The following is a 14,902-nucleotide window of genomic DNA, read 5'->3' on the forward strand; positions in this document are numbered from 1 at the left end:
AGGTCTCCTTGCGATGTAAGACCTTGCAATTAGGAAAAGGGGCTGCAAAAGGACCCACTGTGATAAGATAAATATCATCCTGGCCGTAAGTAGGGTTTAAATGCAGCGCTTCTGCCCGTGGAGGCAGAGCCTTGGCTCGGGGTGCGGGGAACGGGCTGAAGGCGGAACGGGAGCGGCGCCGCCGCCGTTGCCGGGGAGCGCTCGGCTGCGTGGCGCCGCCCGGAGCGAAGTCGCGTTACACCGGGGAGCGCATGGAGCCGGCGGCCGGCCCGGCGGAGGGGGGCTGCGGCCCGGCGGGGGGCACCTCCGCGGGCGGGCGGGGGTCGGGGGGCCGAGGGGGCTGGGCGGGGGGGGCTGGCGGCAACTGGATGGCGACGCACCCCACGGTAGGCCTGTGCGCGGGGCGAGGGGCGCGGAGCTGCGCGGCCCTTCATTGCCCGGGCGCCGAGGGGCGGGGGGTGGGGGGCGGCCGTTAGGGCCCACCCCACCCCGCCGCGGCGGGGGGCCCTCAGTCACGCGGGGGGCCCCGCGCTCCCGCCCGTGGCCGTTGCCCCGGCCCTGACAGGATTTCCCCCCGGCCATGGCTTTGAGGAGCATCTCGGGGCGGGGCGCACGTAGGGGATCACGGCCCCCCGAAGCCGAGGGGGAGCGGGTCGTGTGTCCCCGTCCCTCCCCGAGAAGGGGTGCCCGAGGAGGAGATTTTGATATAACGCGTTTCGTTGTATCGGGCCTGCTGAGGGGGCTCGTCTCCCGGCCCGTGGGGAGAGCCGGTGGGGTTGCTGGGGAATGCCGCTGTTAGTAGGGGACGGGGTTGTAAATGCTGAAATCGGAGCTGGAACACACAACTGTCTTAAACTTTGACTCCATCTTAATTTTTAGTATACTGAAAACATGGAGGTATTTAATTTGGCCGTCATCTTATGTTGATGTACTGCAGCAAAAATAGGTAGAATTCATAGCCCTTCTCCACAAAGCTAGATCTGTTCCAGAAATAGTTGCTATTCCTCACTTAGTTGTTTATTTGGCTTGCTTTCTTAAGGGCCAAAATAGGGGGAATGTGCTAAAAAGAGCTCTTAAGATACTGTCAGAAAACAACTCCTGTTTTTTAATTTCCTGTTAGTCCTTAAAACTGGTTTCAGACTTCAGTGGCTTAGATAGCTGTACAGATTCTGGGTTTAGTCTGTTCATTCTTGATATAACTTCTGCTTTTCTTCACCAACGTTACTTTTTGTGTTTCAGTTCACAGAAATGATGTCTCTTGATATATCTGACAGTGCTCAGATCTATGCTGCGTTTGTGGTATACCTGGACCTCTTAGAAGGTAATTCAATGAAGTGACTGGCTAGACATCCCAACAAATGGATTCACCCTTATGTGCTATTAAAGTTTGTGCACTAGCAGGACCTTTCCTACAAAAGTCCTTGGCATTCATTTTGAAACTTAATGCAGTGATGGTTACCTAAGAAACAGATGGTATTTTGGTGCTGAAGATTTCTGTCCTGTGCCTACCTGGAGCCGTTACGAAGATTAAGGCCCGTTCTGTCCAGCGGTTACAGGTGCAGGCATTCCAGGGCAAAGACACTTGGCATGGGAAAAAAGCAAAAGAGGAGTAGGGGGAGGAAAAGGAACATAGAAAGGTGAAGTTACAAGTTCAGTGGTTGTGCTGGTAATAGAGTCCTCATTTGTAAATTAATGTCAAAATTACTGATTACCGTTTAGCAAATGGCTGAGGTATGCTGGCCTGATTAGGATTCTGTTTTCTGGAAAGGGCAGGATTGCTGTAGGAAAGAAGATAATTTGGAAGTCTGGTGGCAATAATTATGACAAATGGAGTGTAGTCTTCTGGTCTCTTGTAAGAGTGGAGCGGTTATGTGATATATAAACTTCTGCCTGCGATTCTCCCAAGTTGGCTTTATTGAAAAGGGACTGCGTGTAGGCAGGCAGCCAGCCTAATGAAAATACTTCAGTTTCTCTTGGAGGCTGGTGGTTCTTGAGGTCAGGGAAGGGAGGGATTTTACAGGCCAGAAAGCACTGTCTGTTATTGTTGCACCTCTGAAGAAAATGCCTTAATAGGCTTTAAGAGAAGGCTCCTGTAGTTCTGCAACAAAAACTTTTAGCCTTATCCCTTCAAGCAGAAGGGAAGAACTGTGTATCATTAATAATCATGCTTTTAGCACCTGCTCCTTCACAGTTTAGGGTACTGATAAAGTTCAAATTTGGATTACAGTTTTATGCTGCGGATGACAAAGATGTTTTTTGTCTTCTTTTTGCCTTTTTGAAACAAAGCTTTGTCAGACAGATCCCTGTTCACCATCAATCAGTGTAGCTCTGGAGTACTGCTCCTGTGCGTTTTTTTAACAGGATTGTTTCTCAGAAGGGGAACTTGACAGTTGAATGGGGTTAGGTGTCTCTCATGGGAAGCGTCCTGTGAGGAGAGGGAGGGAAAACAGAATCTAAGATGTTAGTTTAAATGCCAAATTTGATATTTGAATGATTAAAACTTGTGGTTTTTGTTCTGTTCCTTCTCATCAATGATGAACCTTTCTAGGGAGAAACTGGCATGAAGTGAAGCATGTCGGAGTAGCAGAACTGCAACTCATATGTTTACATGCACGTGAAAGAGAACAGGACAGTCTCCAAGTGATGGTGCCGGTACCTGTGCACATATCATTAAGCCATGAGAGGTGAGGATGCGGTCAGTGTTTGGCTCACGTTACCAATAAGATCAAACGAAGAACAGATATATTTGACAGGCTGCTGATGACTTGGTCAAGAGGGGAAGGGGGAGGAAACAAAGGACTGTCAGAGGAAAGCAATATCCCAGCCTGTGAGCAGAGTTATTTTGGGTGCTGCAAACATACACGCAAAGTTGAAATTTCTTTAATTTTCTAAGCTGCATCAGTCTCTGCTTCTCCTTCCCTGAAAGTGGTATGCCTTTGATGTCAGCTTCCCACAGCAACTGACTCCTGCTGCTGATAAACACTTCATATTGTTTAGAAGTCGCATGTGCTCTAGGAAATAACAATAGATATCAAAGTATGTGTTTGAGAGACGAGGTTAGAATACCAGACCTTCACAGCTTATGTTTTGAACATTCTTGTGCTGCTTTTTTGTAGTCTGGGAAATCTAGCAATACTTTTTGTGTCACTGGGCTTTAAAGTACGTAAGAGGAAAGAAATCCTCTCGGGCCGGTCTAAGAATAAACTTTTTTTTGTATTGTCGAATCTATGGATAAGCCTGGTTCTTCGGTTAGGTTTGCTTTTGTTTTGAAAGTATAATTTGGCTACTTTCAACCAGAAATTCCTCTTACTTATCTGGAGTCTAATGTGCAACTGTCCCTTGAGCTGTGATTTTGACTTACTTTTCTTATACATGCAAGACTAAGTAATCCTCAAGCGGAGGACAACACAGCTATGACTTTGTGATATTACAAGTATTTGCAGCCTCGAGAAATTCCGCTTCAGTAATTTTACAGTATATTTTAATCAGGAAATAAAATCCTTCAGAGCAGCCTCAAACACACGGCATGGTTTACTCTCTGGTAATGGCCGCCTTCTCTTGCTGGTGTTTGCCATTCTTTCCTATGATGTTTCTGAAGACCTGAACTATTTCAGCTGCATCATATGGTAGTGCATTGTTCGATTTCTTCTGTTCCTACTCTTGCTAGGAGTGTGTGCTCAGGGCTGGTTTTACAGATCTTGCCAGTGTTTGCTGTTTCCTCTTGCTCTGCTGGCAGCAGCCTGACGCAGTAGTAGGTAGCTAATGAATTGTACTTAGCAGATGTGTGTGTGCGCACACGCGCTCTAGGAATGATGTTTTAGACATGCTACGGTTTTTGCTTTTTTTTAGGTTTTAGAAGTGACAGATTGGTTTCTTGCACACAGACTTCCATCTTATTTCTGCTACGTGTTTTCCTAAGAGAGTATCTTCAGAAACCATTCATTTGTGACGGGGAAGAAAATGACTTACTAGATATTGATGGATTTGAGTGATACCTATGTGCTGAAAAAAATCTTCTATTTACAAATATTGGTTGATCGCTCCTGTGGGCTTGGTCTTATAGAAAAATACGGTGAGATCTCCACAACAGAGGAAAGCTGCTTAGAGGTCTTGCAGAGTGAAATGCTGAGTGTCATTCAGCCTCTCTGCAAGAAGCAGATCACTGTGTGTGTGTGAAAGGGACACATTGCTATTCACAATTCAAACTAGATTTTAGGTGGGGAAAGAAGGCAGCGTTATTTATTACTATCCTTCTTGGATATGGGATCTTTGAGAAATTATGCCTACGTGCTGAGTTGTTGTGCTTGTTTAATGTAGTAGGTTTCCACCTAGGTTGGAAACTTCGATTCCTGGCATTGGATCAATGGCAGCAAGTATGTTCTAATTGGCTTTTAATGATAGTGAGATATTGCACTGCATATATGTCCTATCTTTTACTGTTTCATTGGGGCTTTTCATTTGGAGCCTCTGAACTTGTTTGTACTGTGGTGCTACTGTTTGCTCTGCTTCTGGCACCAGTGCGGATGGAATCCATTACTGGAAGGATGTGTGTTAGAGAAGCAAAGAGTGAATGCATCACATTGATTAAAAGTACAGTTTGTGACTAGGTTTTGCTACAGAGCAACTACATAGAGCGTATTGTCACTAAAATGTCCTGAACACCGAGCTGTAATGCCGGGTGAGTCCATTAAAGCCTGCCTGTGCTCGATAGCCATAGATGTTGTCAGGCAGGAAGATCGTATGTGCTTGTATTTGTGTTATTGAATGTGCGTGTGCATGCGTGGCATTTCATTAGCAGGTCACCATTGATGAGAGCGGCCTGGTCTGTCTTTGTAGAGAAAGGACAGCATCAACTCCTTGGCTCCTTTGCTGGAACAGTAGGCAAAAACCAAAGGGTATAGACAATAACTGTAGCTCAAAGTTACGTAGCATAGAGGAAGGCCATTAAAAAGGCATCCTACAGAAGGAGCTGGAAACAATATTATAGAGCTACTGCCTCTTTGTTCTGACAGTGATGAATATTTTGTTGTTGTGATTGTTGATAGCAGGAGGCTTGTTAGGTATCTGATGTCTTAAATTATGTTTTCTCACTTGACTTACCAAGCTCTAGGTATACAGGAAAGCTTTCGTACTTAGCTACTTTGCCATTTTGTTCAAAGCAATGCTTTGGGTTTTCGTGTTACCCGCTAAAGGTAGAGGAAGAGGTATGAGTACAAGTGAATGCAGCTCACTTAATGTTGAAAGTAAGCCATTGGAGGGGGTTGGGAAGGTGAAGATGTTCTGTCCACATTGCTGGGCCTGGAAATGTGCTAAATGCAAAAGCAGCTAGCAAATGGCAGCATTTATGGGCAGCATTTCCTTGCTTAACCAGTAAGGCCCAGGTAGGGGCTGCAGGGGTGGTTTTCCTCTCAAAGCCACTTCAGCCAGGCTCTGCCTTCCCAGGTGTCTCATGAAGATTCCGGCTTGGCTGACACTCAAGAGAAGTGTGTCCTTGAAAGGCCATAGTAAAGTTGCTGTGGAAATTACCAGCAAGACACCTAAGCAAATGGTAAATATGAGTGCCCTACAACAAAAATAATCCACTCAATGTTTTTTAGTCTATTATAAGATTTCATCACAGCCAGTTTATGCATGACAGTTAACTGCTTAAGGCAAAAGCTGTTCTGCTTACTAAGCTCATTGTCCACTTCTGTAAAGAGCCTGATGGAAGCTGATCATCCTGCCCTGCTGGTGTAAGGCTGCACAGTAGCTCACTGAATCACAAAATTACAGGGTCTGGAGCAAAGTGACCACCAATACAAACGGTAGTCTCATACAATCTGAGAAGTGGCTTCGTGCTGTGCATGCATGCTCTTAAAATGAAGATTGCTGAATCTTCTGTGACTAAAGACCTGAAGAATAAGATGCGACTTATGTCTGTCTTGGACTACTCTCTCAACCACACACAGCTGGCTGAGGTTTGGAGAACCTTGTGTTTGTAAACCTTTGAATTTAGCAGTGATTCATACTTGCAGGAGGAGTTCGTAGGTCCGTTGGCTGGGAGGTGTTTGCTGTTCACTACCTTAGATGACACCTTAGTGCACACCAAGTACCTAATTGTCAGTACATTCCAGAATTGTGGCTCCCCAAAGGGGATGAAGCAGTTAAATACAGGTAGTCCTGCCTCAAAGCTGGCAGAAATGACTTGCATAAACCAAGCCTAGCAAGTGTAGGAGTGCTCACGGTGTTGACAGCTGGATTTCCTAGATAGCGTTGAAAGCCTTGATCCTTCCAAGGACCAGGGAGTTAGATGCCAGATCTAAAGGAATTACGCACTGTCTGTCCTAGACAAATAACATTGTCTAAGCAAACTGTTACTAATAAATTGTCAGATTAAATAATATGTCACTGCCCTGTTTGTTTTTTTGTACGCAAGTGCTGGAAATGAAGGATGAAGTCAGTTGCATGAGGTTATGGAGACTGCAAAGTTTGTTTTAGGCTAAGAGGGAAAGGGTTATTTTGTTAAAATGGTAACTTAATTTTGGAAAAAAATACATATATGTTTCATTTTAAAGCTCATAAGCGTCTTTAGAAGCAAATCTGAGGACTGGAAGCAATTTATCCTCTTCTAAATCTGTAGTTTGTGAAATAGATCTTCCTCTAATCTGAAGTGGTTTTGCTTGTAAGAAGCACTGTTATTTTAAATGCACTGGAAGTGTGACATGCTCCTTATTTTGCATCCTCTTCACAGTTTTGTCAGTAGCTCTTCTGTTATAAGCATTATTTGAGTTTACTCATACAGTAAATCACACATTGAAAATTTAACTAATGTCTTCTAAATGCAAACTCTTTACTAATAGTTTAAAAGTGATTGATGTGGCTCATACAGCTGAATTGGTTATGCAGTACTATGAGTGAGCATCATGTAGTTGGTGTATCTTGTAGAAGTTTGCTGAATTCTGATTTCTCCCTTTTGCATAATTTGTCTTGTTTTCTTTTTTCAACTTCCATGGGAAGAAGGACTTTATATTCCTTGAGGTTTCAATTCCTTTTCCTGACCAGTGAGGCACATGGTGTTTTCTTTAGTTTTTTTTTTTTTTCTGTTACAAAAACATCAGTTTCTTCTAGCATCCCATGTTTCTGTAGTTTGGAAACAATTCCCAAGAAATAGTGGTGTCCATTTACACCTCCCACCACCACTACCATGTGCTGCTTCCAATATATTTCAAGGCACTAAGTTAATATCACTGCCTGCCCTGCAGCTAGGTCTGGAGCAGCATTCCTGATGGTGAGCCATGCTGTGCTGTTTTTGTAGTGCTGGCTAAATTCAAGGTATTGTGCTTTATGGGAGGTTTCCTCTGCCTTGGTCCTCTTGTCACGGGGCCTGTCTGAACAAGTCTGGTACAATGGCGCACTCCGCTGCACAGAGCAGTGATCTCTGTGGCGGTACAGAGCCCAACTTGTGTTGACTCTCCAGCCCTGCCTTGCATGGAGGGGAGGGAGCCGCTCGGGCTGGCCAAGCCTGCAATGAATTATTCATCCAAGTATAAAGGGCAGATTGAAAGCCTTTGGCTTTTATGGTAGGGAAGGCAGTAGTTCCATTTCAGCTCAATGGAGCACTATGCAACCTCCATAAAACTACTCTGAGCTTTCAGTGTTTCCGCTGCTTCTCAGAAGTACTTGCATGGGATCTATCACTGAAATACTCTTTTGTTTGTCACAAAACTTTCTGCCTGTGTTACCTTTCCTTTATGATGCTGTTCTTTTTTAGTTTTTGGACGGTCAGTTAAAACATCAAGCTACAGTTGCCTGAAGCTCACCAGTCATATACCTGTTTCTTTCTCTGGAGCATAAAGAGCAATGTTATTTCATAGGAGCAGACCATTAGGAAAGATGGTACAGATTTCTGATGTGTGTTGAAGGCCTACCTAGTATGAAAGTCTTTTGTTAATAAAAATTAAGATGGGGGAAAGATGGAAAATTCCCCTCTTTGGATATATTTGTATGGATTTCTTTATTTTGTTTTGTTGTTGGGTTTGGTTTTGTTTTTAAGCTATTAATTGCAACGGTAATAGAAGACCAGGTAAGTTCACTGTCGCCATTTAGTTTGAATGCAGCAGTAAAGGCAGATGCAGGATGACGTTCATAGTGCTGTTACCTTAGCTGCAGTGGTCCTTGCATGATGTTAAGTAAGTCAAACCTGCTCTTACGACTAATTCTCTGGTAGGAAAAAAGCAATCCCTACTGACTGTAGTTTGTAGGTATCTAGAAAGCCTTTTCCAAAGCCCTTTTTCTTATGCAAAGGGATTTAGAAATTCCAGCTCTTACTTTTGTATAATAGTGTCTCCTTCACGTGTTTGAGATTAAATCCTTTTCATCTCTGGCAATGTGAGGTGAATGTGAGGTTGCTTCCCAGGTGGAAACTGAGGGCTTCATCCTACTTGAATTTGGCTCGGTGGGAGCCAATCCTAGCTGGCAATGAACATGCAGACACCATCCGTTTTTAAAGATGGGTTTTCAAGCTGTTCTGAAAACTTTGGACTGTATGATCTGCAACAGAGGAGAATTCTTATTAAAAAAAATATTTAGTCTTATTCTATTTATGAGACTTAAATAAAACTTTCCAGTGTTTCTTGTAGTGTGTGTATTCCCCTAGCTTACGTATGTTATTTTCCTTTCACAGTGCCTTTGTTCGAGATGTACCTTTTTGTGTGGGAAACCTAAAGCTTCTGTGTTGCCTGTTTTAACAGTCAGTGGCTTTTCTTCATGGGGAGGGTGAGAGAAGGGAAAGGAGTGGTTGCAGGATATTTTAACTCATAGACTCCTCACTGTGCGTGCAGCAGCACACACGCTTGATTGTTCTGTGCGCGCTCTTGGGGCCCTAGATGCCTTTTATTTTTTACCAGGTAGTCATTGGCATAAATCCCGAGAGGGCGGCGTGTATAGTGTTGACTGTCCCCGATCTTCCTAGCCAGGCTGAGCCTGTGGATGAACAAGTCTGAGGCGATGAACAAGGCAGAGTCTGTGAATGAACACATGTTCGTTCTAAATCTAAGGTGATTTAGTACTGTGTTGTACAGTGTCCTTCAGGAGATGACAAAGTGAAATGGTGCGTTCTTCCAATATGGGCTTTACCTGAGACTGTATTGAAAACATGCTAAGCTTTTATTCAGACATTGCAGAACAGTATTAACTGTTTCTCAGCTGCACCTTTTCTTATGTTAAGTGTCTACATTCTGCTTAAAACTTGATGTCATAGAATGGTTTGGGTTGGAAGGGACCTTAAAGATCATCCAGTTCCAACCCCGCTGCCATGGGCAGGGACACCCTCCACTAGACCAGGCTGCTCAAAGCCCCATCCAGCCTGGCCTTGAACACTTCCAGGGATGGGGCATCCACAACTGCTCTGGGCAAGCTCTTCCAGTGTCTCACCACCCACTGGCTAGCCAGTGGAGTAGACATACCTGAATGCCTGTTGAAAAGGAGGAACCAGGTAGAGCCACTCCATGCCAAATGCTTGACACCACAGCTTCTGTGGGGTTCACGCTGTTGCAGCATGGCCTGTGAAGGCTGGGGAACCAAAACCAGAGTCACTGTGGACCCCTTGGTATCAATGGGAACAAGGTTTGCAGAATGTGTCCTAATGCAGTTGTGACTTGTGAGGAAAAGGCTGGTCAGGATGCTGGTGAATGGAGGTTATCAGGATTAGCTGTTGGTGGAGTATGCCAAAGTACTGAATGTATTGAATTCCCCTGTTCCAGAGGCTTCTAATATTTGACACTTGCAGAAACGTTAAATCCACTTTTACTTAAGCAAAAGCCATCTTTTATAACTGACATTAGTTGTATGGTGTAGCAGACGCACTGGTCATTAAGGAGCTTATCTGCAACCATTAACTTAGTAAATGAAGTCAGCTAGCTCTGTTGGGGGGAGGTGTTACATATGGGCTTCTTGTTTAGAACTTCATTTTAGTCATTGAATGCAGCTGTTGTGTGAGCTGGGCAGCCTAGAGGGCTGTATCTCTTGAAATAAAGGCTTCTTGCCTTGTTTAGGAGGTCAAACATGCATTCCTTTGAATTTCAGAAGGCCAAGAATACTTCTTGCTTTTTTTTTTTTTTCATAGACAGCATTAGATACATCAAAAGGATTAAAAAACCTATACCTTCCCTGCAATATTTCATCTTTCTGTTAGTGGCAGGTAGCAAGTGCAGTGAAATCAGCACAAACCCAGATGTTCTCTAACTCCTTCTTTGAAATGTCCGCTGCTGCAGAGAAACTTTGTGAACATGCTGGATGCAGAGGCTAACAGTGGTGCCTTCAGGGGCGGAGAGGAAACACAGGCATCTGATACAGACTTCCTGAATTCTGAAGCTTATTCTTTTAAAAGATACCCTCTCAGCAATCTGCAGATGTGCTGCATTGTGTTCTGGCCAGTTGTGGTATGCATGCATGAGATCTCTCTTTTTGGGGCTGCCTGTGTTGAGAAAAGGGGGAAGGGGAGAATCTTGCATTTGCAGTTGTAACTCTTTACGGCGAGAGAGGCTGATTGCCCATGTGCGGTGGAAAGCATTGGGCTCTGTGGACAGCAGTGTTAGCAGATCATCCTGGGGCAATGGCATGTCTTTGTGCTCTTTACATAAAGCCTGAAACTCAGTCTCCTGAAAAGTAAGTCAGGGATGCAAAGAAATGTCATTATTCTGCTGTCAGGACCTGGCCACTTTTGGGATCATGGTGCATCTTCTAAGTCTAAATGCTAAATGGGAGGAAGTAAACGCTCAGATGTCTGTGCTTAACAGTATAAGAAGAAATCATGAGTGATGGGAAGTCTAGATCTAAGGCCTCACTGTTACATCCATCCCCCTAACAGACTAGGAAGAGAAACAGTGACAGTTACTAAAGAAAATATGAAGGAGCTTCTGCCCTGGCTGACAGGTGAATACACTGTCTGAGTCTGCTTCTAGATATGGGACTGTCCACACTCAACACAAGTTTGATTTCTTCGGGTCCCGAAATATCTCTCCTGGGTAGCTGTCCCCTTTTATTTGGCTTTTTATTGTTATTTCTATTTCACATTCCCAGGAGAAAGAGAGAGATGAATATCCACTGCTTCATAAAAACCATGGATAGTTCTTTCCTCACTGGGTCTCTGCCAGTAGCCTGGCCTCACCATTGACAACTTACTCAGAGCTTCCTCCAGACACGAGCTACGGAGGTGTGACAAGTGGATTCTTGCTCTGTGTGTGTGCAGCATGTCTGGAGGGACATCGGGAATCCTTTCCTGGGCCCTTGTCACCCGCCAGAGCTATGGCAAGACATTGTGGTGCTGGAGGTACCCCTAAAGAGGGGCTGAAAGTGGCAAGAGCAGAAGGTGCCCAGCATCAGCACAGCGGTCCAGCGCTTCGCTGCTGTGCCTTAGACATTCAGTTCGTTTGTCCTTGCTTACTGCCGTCCTGGTGCCTGCTTGTACACCTGCGATTCACTTGGCACTTACTGGTGCAACTCCAGCAGGCACGTGACCCCCCCTCGCTAGGTAGTGCTTTCACGGGAAGGCCTTGCTGTATTTGAGGCATTGCTCACAGTGGGATGCATTTCTTTCTTGTTGCAGAGCACCTCCATCCATGAATTGCCTACAGCTTTGGAAGGCAGGCTTGCGTTTTTGCTCTCCTTGATACCCACGGTGCAATTAGTATTCCCACAGCAAGGCCTTGAGCCTGGGGCAGCTGCCAAGTAAACATGCAGACAAAGCAGTGCCAAGGTGGCAGGGAGCAGAGACGTTAATGTCACGTTGCTTGAAGTATGCGTCTTTTGCAGGTGTCTCTCTTCTGCCGGTGGCCAATACGGTATCTGTTTGCTTATTTGTTCTCTTGTTATGAAAAGTGGTGATGGTAGGAGGACCAGAATATGGCTTTTACACAGCCTTAGTATGTCTGTTGCATGAAATGACTAACTAAGTATATTGTATTGCCTTGTGTTGCCTTGCATTATGTATGGGCCAGTAGTGAAAGCAAAAGAAAAGGCACTGAATTTAGCCAAGTTGAATTATGAACAGTTCAGAACACAGATGGATACTTAAGAGGGTCACGGGCTTAATAGCATAGGCTTTCCAGGCTGCTGCTTATTGTCTGCCGCTTTCCATTTGGCTTTTATTAAGGGATCAAAGAGGTTTGGAAGGAAGATGATGATTAAAGTTTGAAAGCTGATGCATTTACAGAGCGCCTTGTTTTCAACTACAGTGCCCAGCTTCAGGAATGCATGTTTCCTGGTGAATGAGATCTCGGGGGCACATGAAGCAAGGGGTGATTTTTCCCACTGCATAGCTGACCTCTCCCCAGAGCGTAACCTGTCCTGGCAATCCCAGATGAGCCCTATTGCACCCGTGCTTTAGGTGAAGGAGAAAGCTTCCCGTGGAAATGCTTGCTGTGGGGAGTGGTACTGTTCTGCCCCTGGGCACTGCACTCCTTCAGTACTTGCTCCGCAGTCGGAACAGTAATACAAGGACTCCAGGAATCAATGTTGTCCTCAGCTCTGAACTAAAAAGCAACTGGCATGTTAGTCTTAAAATAAGCTGAACAGGAAAAATTGCGTAACTTTGTCTTGAATTTTTAAGGAAGACATTATTTATGCTGACTGTCTTGAAGAAGAACATTAGTCTTGTGGCTTGTAGTCTAGACAGGGAGGTTAGAGAAACCTGGCTTTGGTTCCTGGGTCTTCCACAGTCTGGCAGAGAACTGTAGCACAGAGACTGGAAGACTTATCTCTACAAATGGAACAAGTCTTAATTATTTTGTTCTCTAATTGAATGCCATGTGTTATTCAATTAGATAGAGGTTTTTTTAAAATCTGATGAAAACAAGGCCATTAGAGATTGTCATGCTATGATTGTGGTAGCTGAAGGATGGTTGAGCCATGTGCACAGTAGTACACCTAAGCAAAGTTTAGAAGCATTAGAAGCATGTGTTGAGCCATTTCCAGCAGAGATTTATGTAACTGTGTATGTTTTTATAAGATTCTTTGTTATTTTATTTTGTTGCTTGATTATATGACTTTGGATTTTTATTAAAACAGATATTATACTTCAGCGAAGACAAATTTGCAGAATAAAACCAGGCTGAAATGGTGCACTTCTACCTTTGTGCCATTGTTAGGTGGTTGTGGACTCCTTTCTAACTGATTGTTTCCTCTTCTAGGATAAGAGAAATCATGCAGAAAGCGTCTCTCCCACAAGATGATCCTGACACCCCGCTGTCAGTTACCTTGGCCATAGTTGAGTCAGATTCCACAGTGGTCTACTACAAAATGACTGATGGCTTTGTAATACCAGATCCTCCTGACGATACTGAAGATGTGGACAATAAACAGTGGAGAAAGAAAAGAAAGAAGCTTTTCAAATGATTAAGACAAACAGACTTTTCTTGAACTACTGTCCTCAAAACCTAAACAAATCCAGGAACTTATGTATGTAAATATGCCTTCTGCATATCAAGCGTCTGTTCAGGGAGAATGGAGGCTTGTGCAGCTGCACTGTAATGAAATGCCATTGGTCATGCTTTTGGGACAGATTGCTCTTGGCTAATAAATATACTTGTGAGATGTTTCCAAAGCCAGTCTCTCCTTCATGTCTGTTAAGGTACATAACAGAATAAACACATCCTTACCCATATTGTAAATAGATTAAAGGTAAATCTTAAGGGTTTCTGGCAGGAGTACCGATACCAAGTTAAGGGCTTTGTAGTTTACAGAGTGTCTTTGTCTTAACACTGTCAGAAGTGGTCATGCTACCTCCCAGGTTACATTTCTGAATGCTTACCTTCTTTCCCGTGCTTTTGGAGAAGAGACTTTTCCATAGAAATACCTTATTTTAAATTTTTCTCTGCAGAGGGAAAACTGACTATAGCAATACCAGAGGCTACTGGAATAAAGCGTAGACTAGTAAAGAGGGGTCTCTGGATTTGCCTGAAGAACCTACGAGCGGAGGCCAGCCCTTCATGTGGAGGTAGGTTATGACTGGATCAAGCACACCTGAAAGCATTGACCCAGGGTAGCGTTACCCACGTCACTGAACGCACACCATGCTAAACGTCACGATCCAGAACCACCACCAGGCTCTCGTTCCGCATACGGTGTTGGACGACTGTCTAAGAACCGAAGGTACCTTGTGTTCACATCCCAGTGCGATGAAGTTGCCTAAATGGTGGCCTGCCCTCTCCTTGTGTTTCCTGTCTGAAATAGCTTCGACATGCTTTTAGTGCTTCACCATGATGTTAGTGCTTAAAGCTCTCTGAAGAGGAGCATGACAACGGGGCATGTTTTTATCTGTCACCAAAGTATGTCACCTGCTATGCTGCAAGTGGACACTAGCTGTTATCTTCTTCATTCAGCAAGCAAGTTTCTAAACCCATTGTAATTTCTAGGATTTCTTTTCTTTTTTTTTTTTTTTTTTTTTTTTTGACATAGCTTCTGCTAGTTAAACTGGCTGCCCAAGAGTTGCTTCAGCTAGAAGTAACCTAAGAGGAAAAAAACTAACTTTCACTTTCTTCTATGGGAATTTTCCATGTCTTTCACATAGAAATCTTCTTCAGGCTAAACTTAGTTTCTTGCAAATCAAATAGCATCCCAGAAGCAGCTTCTTGAGTACAAAAATGTCCATATGACATTTGTGTGGCCAAGGACCACACGCTCAAAATTTGAAGCACAAGAGCTCTTTTTTTGCATGGGTATAAGAATGGGAGAGAATCCAAAAAACCAAGCTGGAAATGAAAGACCATTTAAGCTTTACTGTTGCTATGACTAGAGTGGATGTTTTTGTAGTTGTGGGGTTTGAACCCAGTTTGGCCAAATACACTGGGAGGCAGAATGATCTAGCGGGGGAGCCCAGGGCAGGAAGGCCCTCGCACCCCACGTGGCGTCAGGCGCTCTGTTTGGG

At 44.2% G+C, this 14,902-nt stretch overlaps 1 protein-coding gene across 1 annotated transcript; it reads left to right on the forward strand.

The window, feature by feature from the left end:
- Positions 1–251: 251 nt before the first annotated feature.
- Positions 252–13,469, forward strand: TSEN15 (tRNA splicing endonuclease subunit 15; the record flags this gene model as incomplete). The annotated part of the gene is made up of 4 exons (XM_082312242.1): positions 252–386; positions 1,240–1,321; positions 2,549–2,684; positions 13,167–13,469. The coding sequence occupies 4 exons, from the start codon at positions 252–254 to the stop codon at positions 13,369–13,371; spliced, it is 558 nt and encodes a 185-aa protein (XP_082168368.1). The 3' UTR covers positions 13,372–13,469.
- Positions 13,470–14,902: the final 1,433 nt, after the last annotated feature.

This window comes from Platalea leucorodia (assembly GCF_965183815.1).
Source record: "Platalea leucorodia genome assembly, chromosome: 5".
In the NCBI taxonomy this organism is placed as follows: Eukaryota; Metazoa; Chordata; class Aves; order Pelecaniformes; family Threskiornithidae; genus Platalea; species Platalea leucorodia.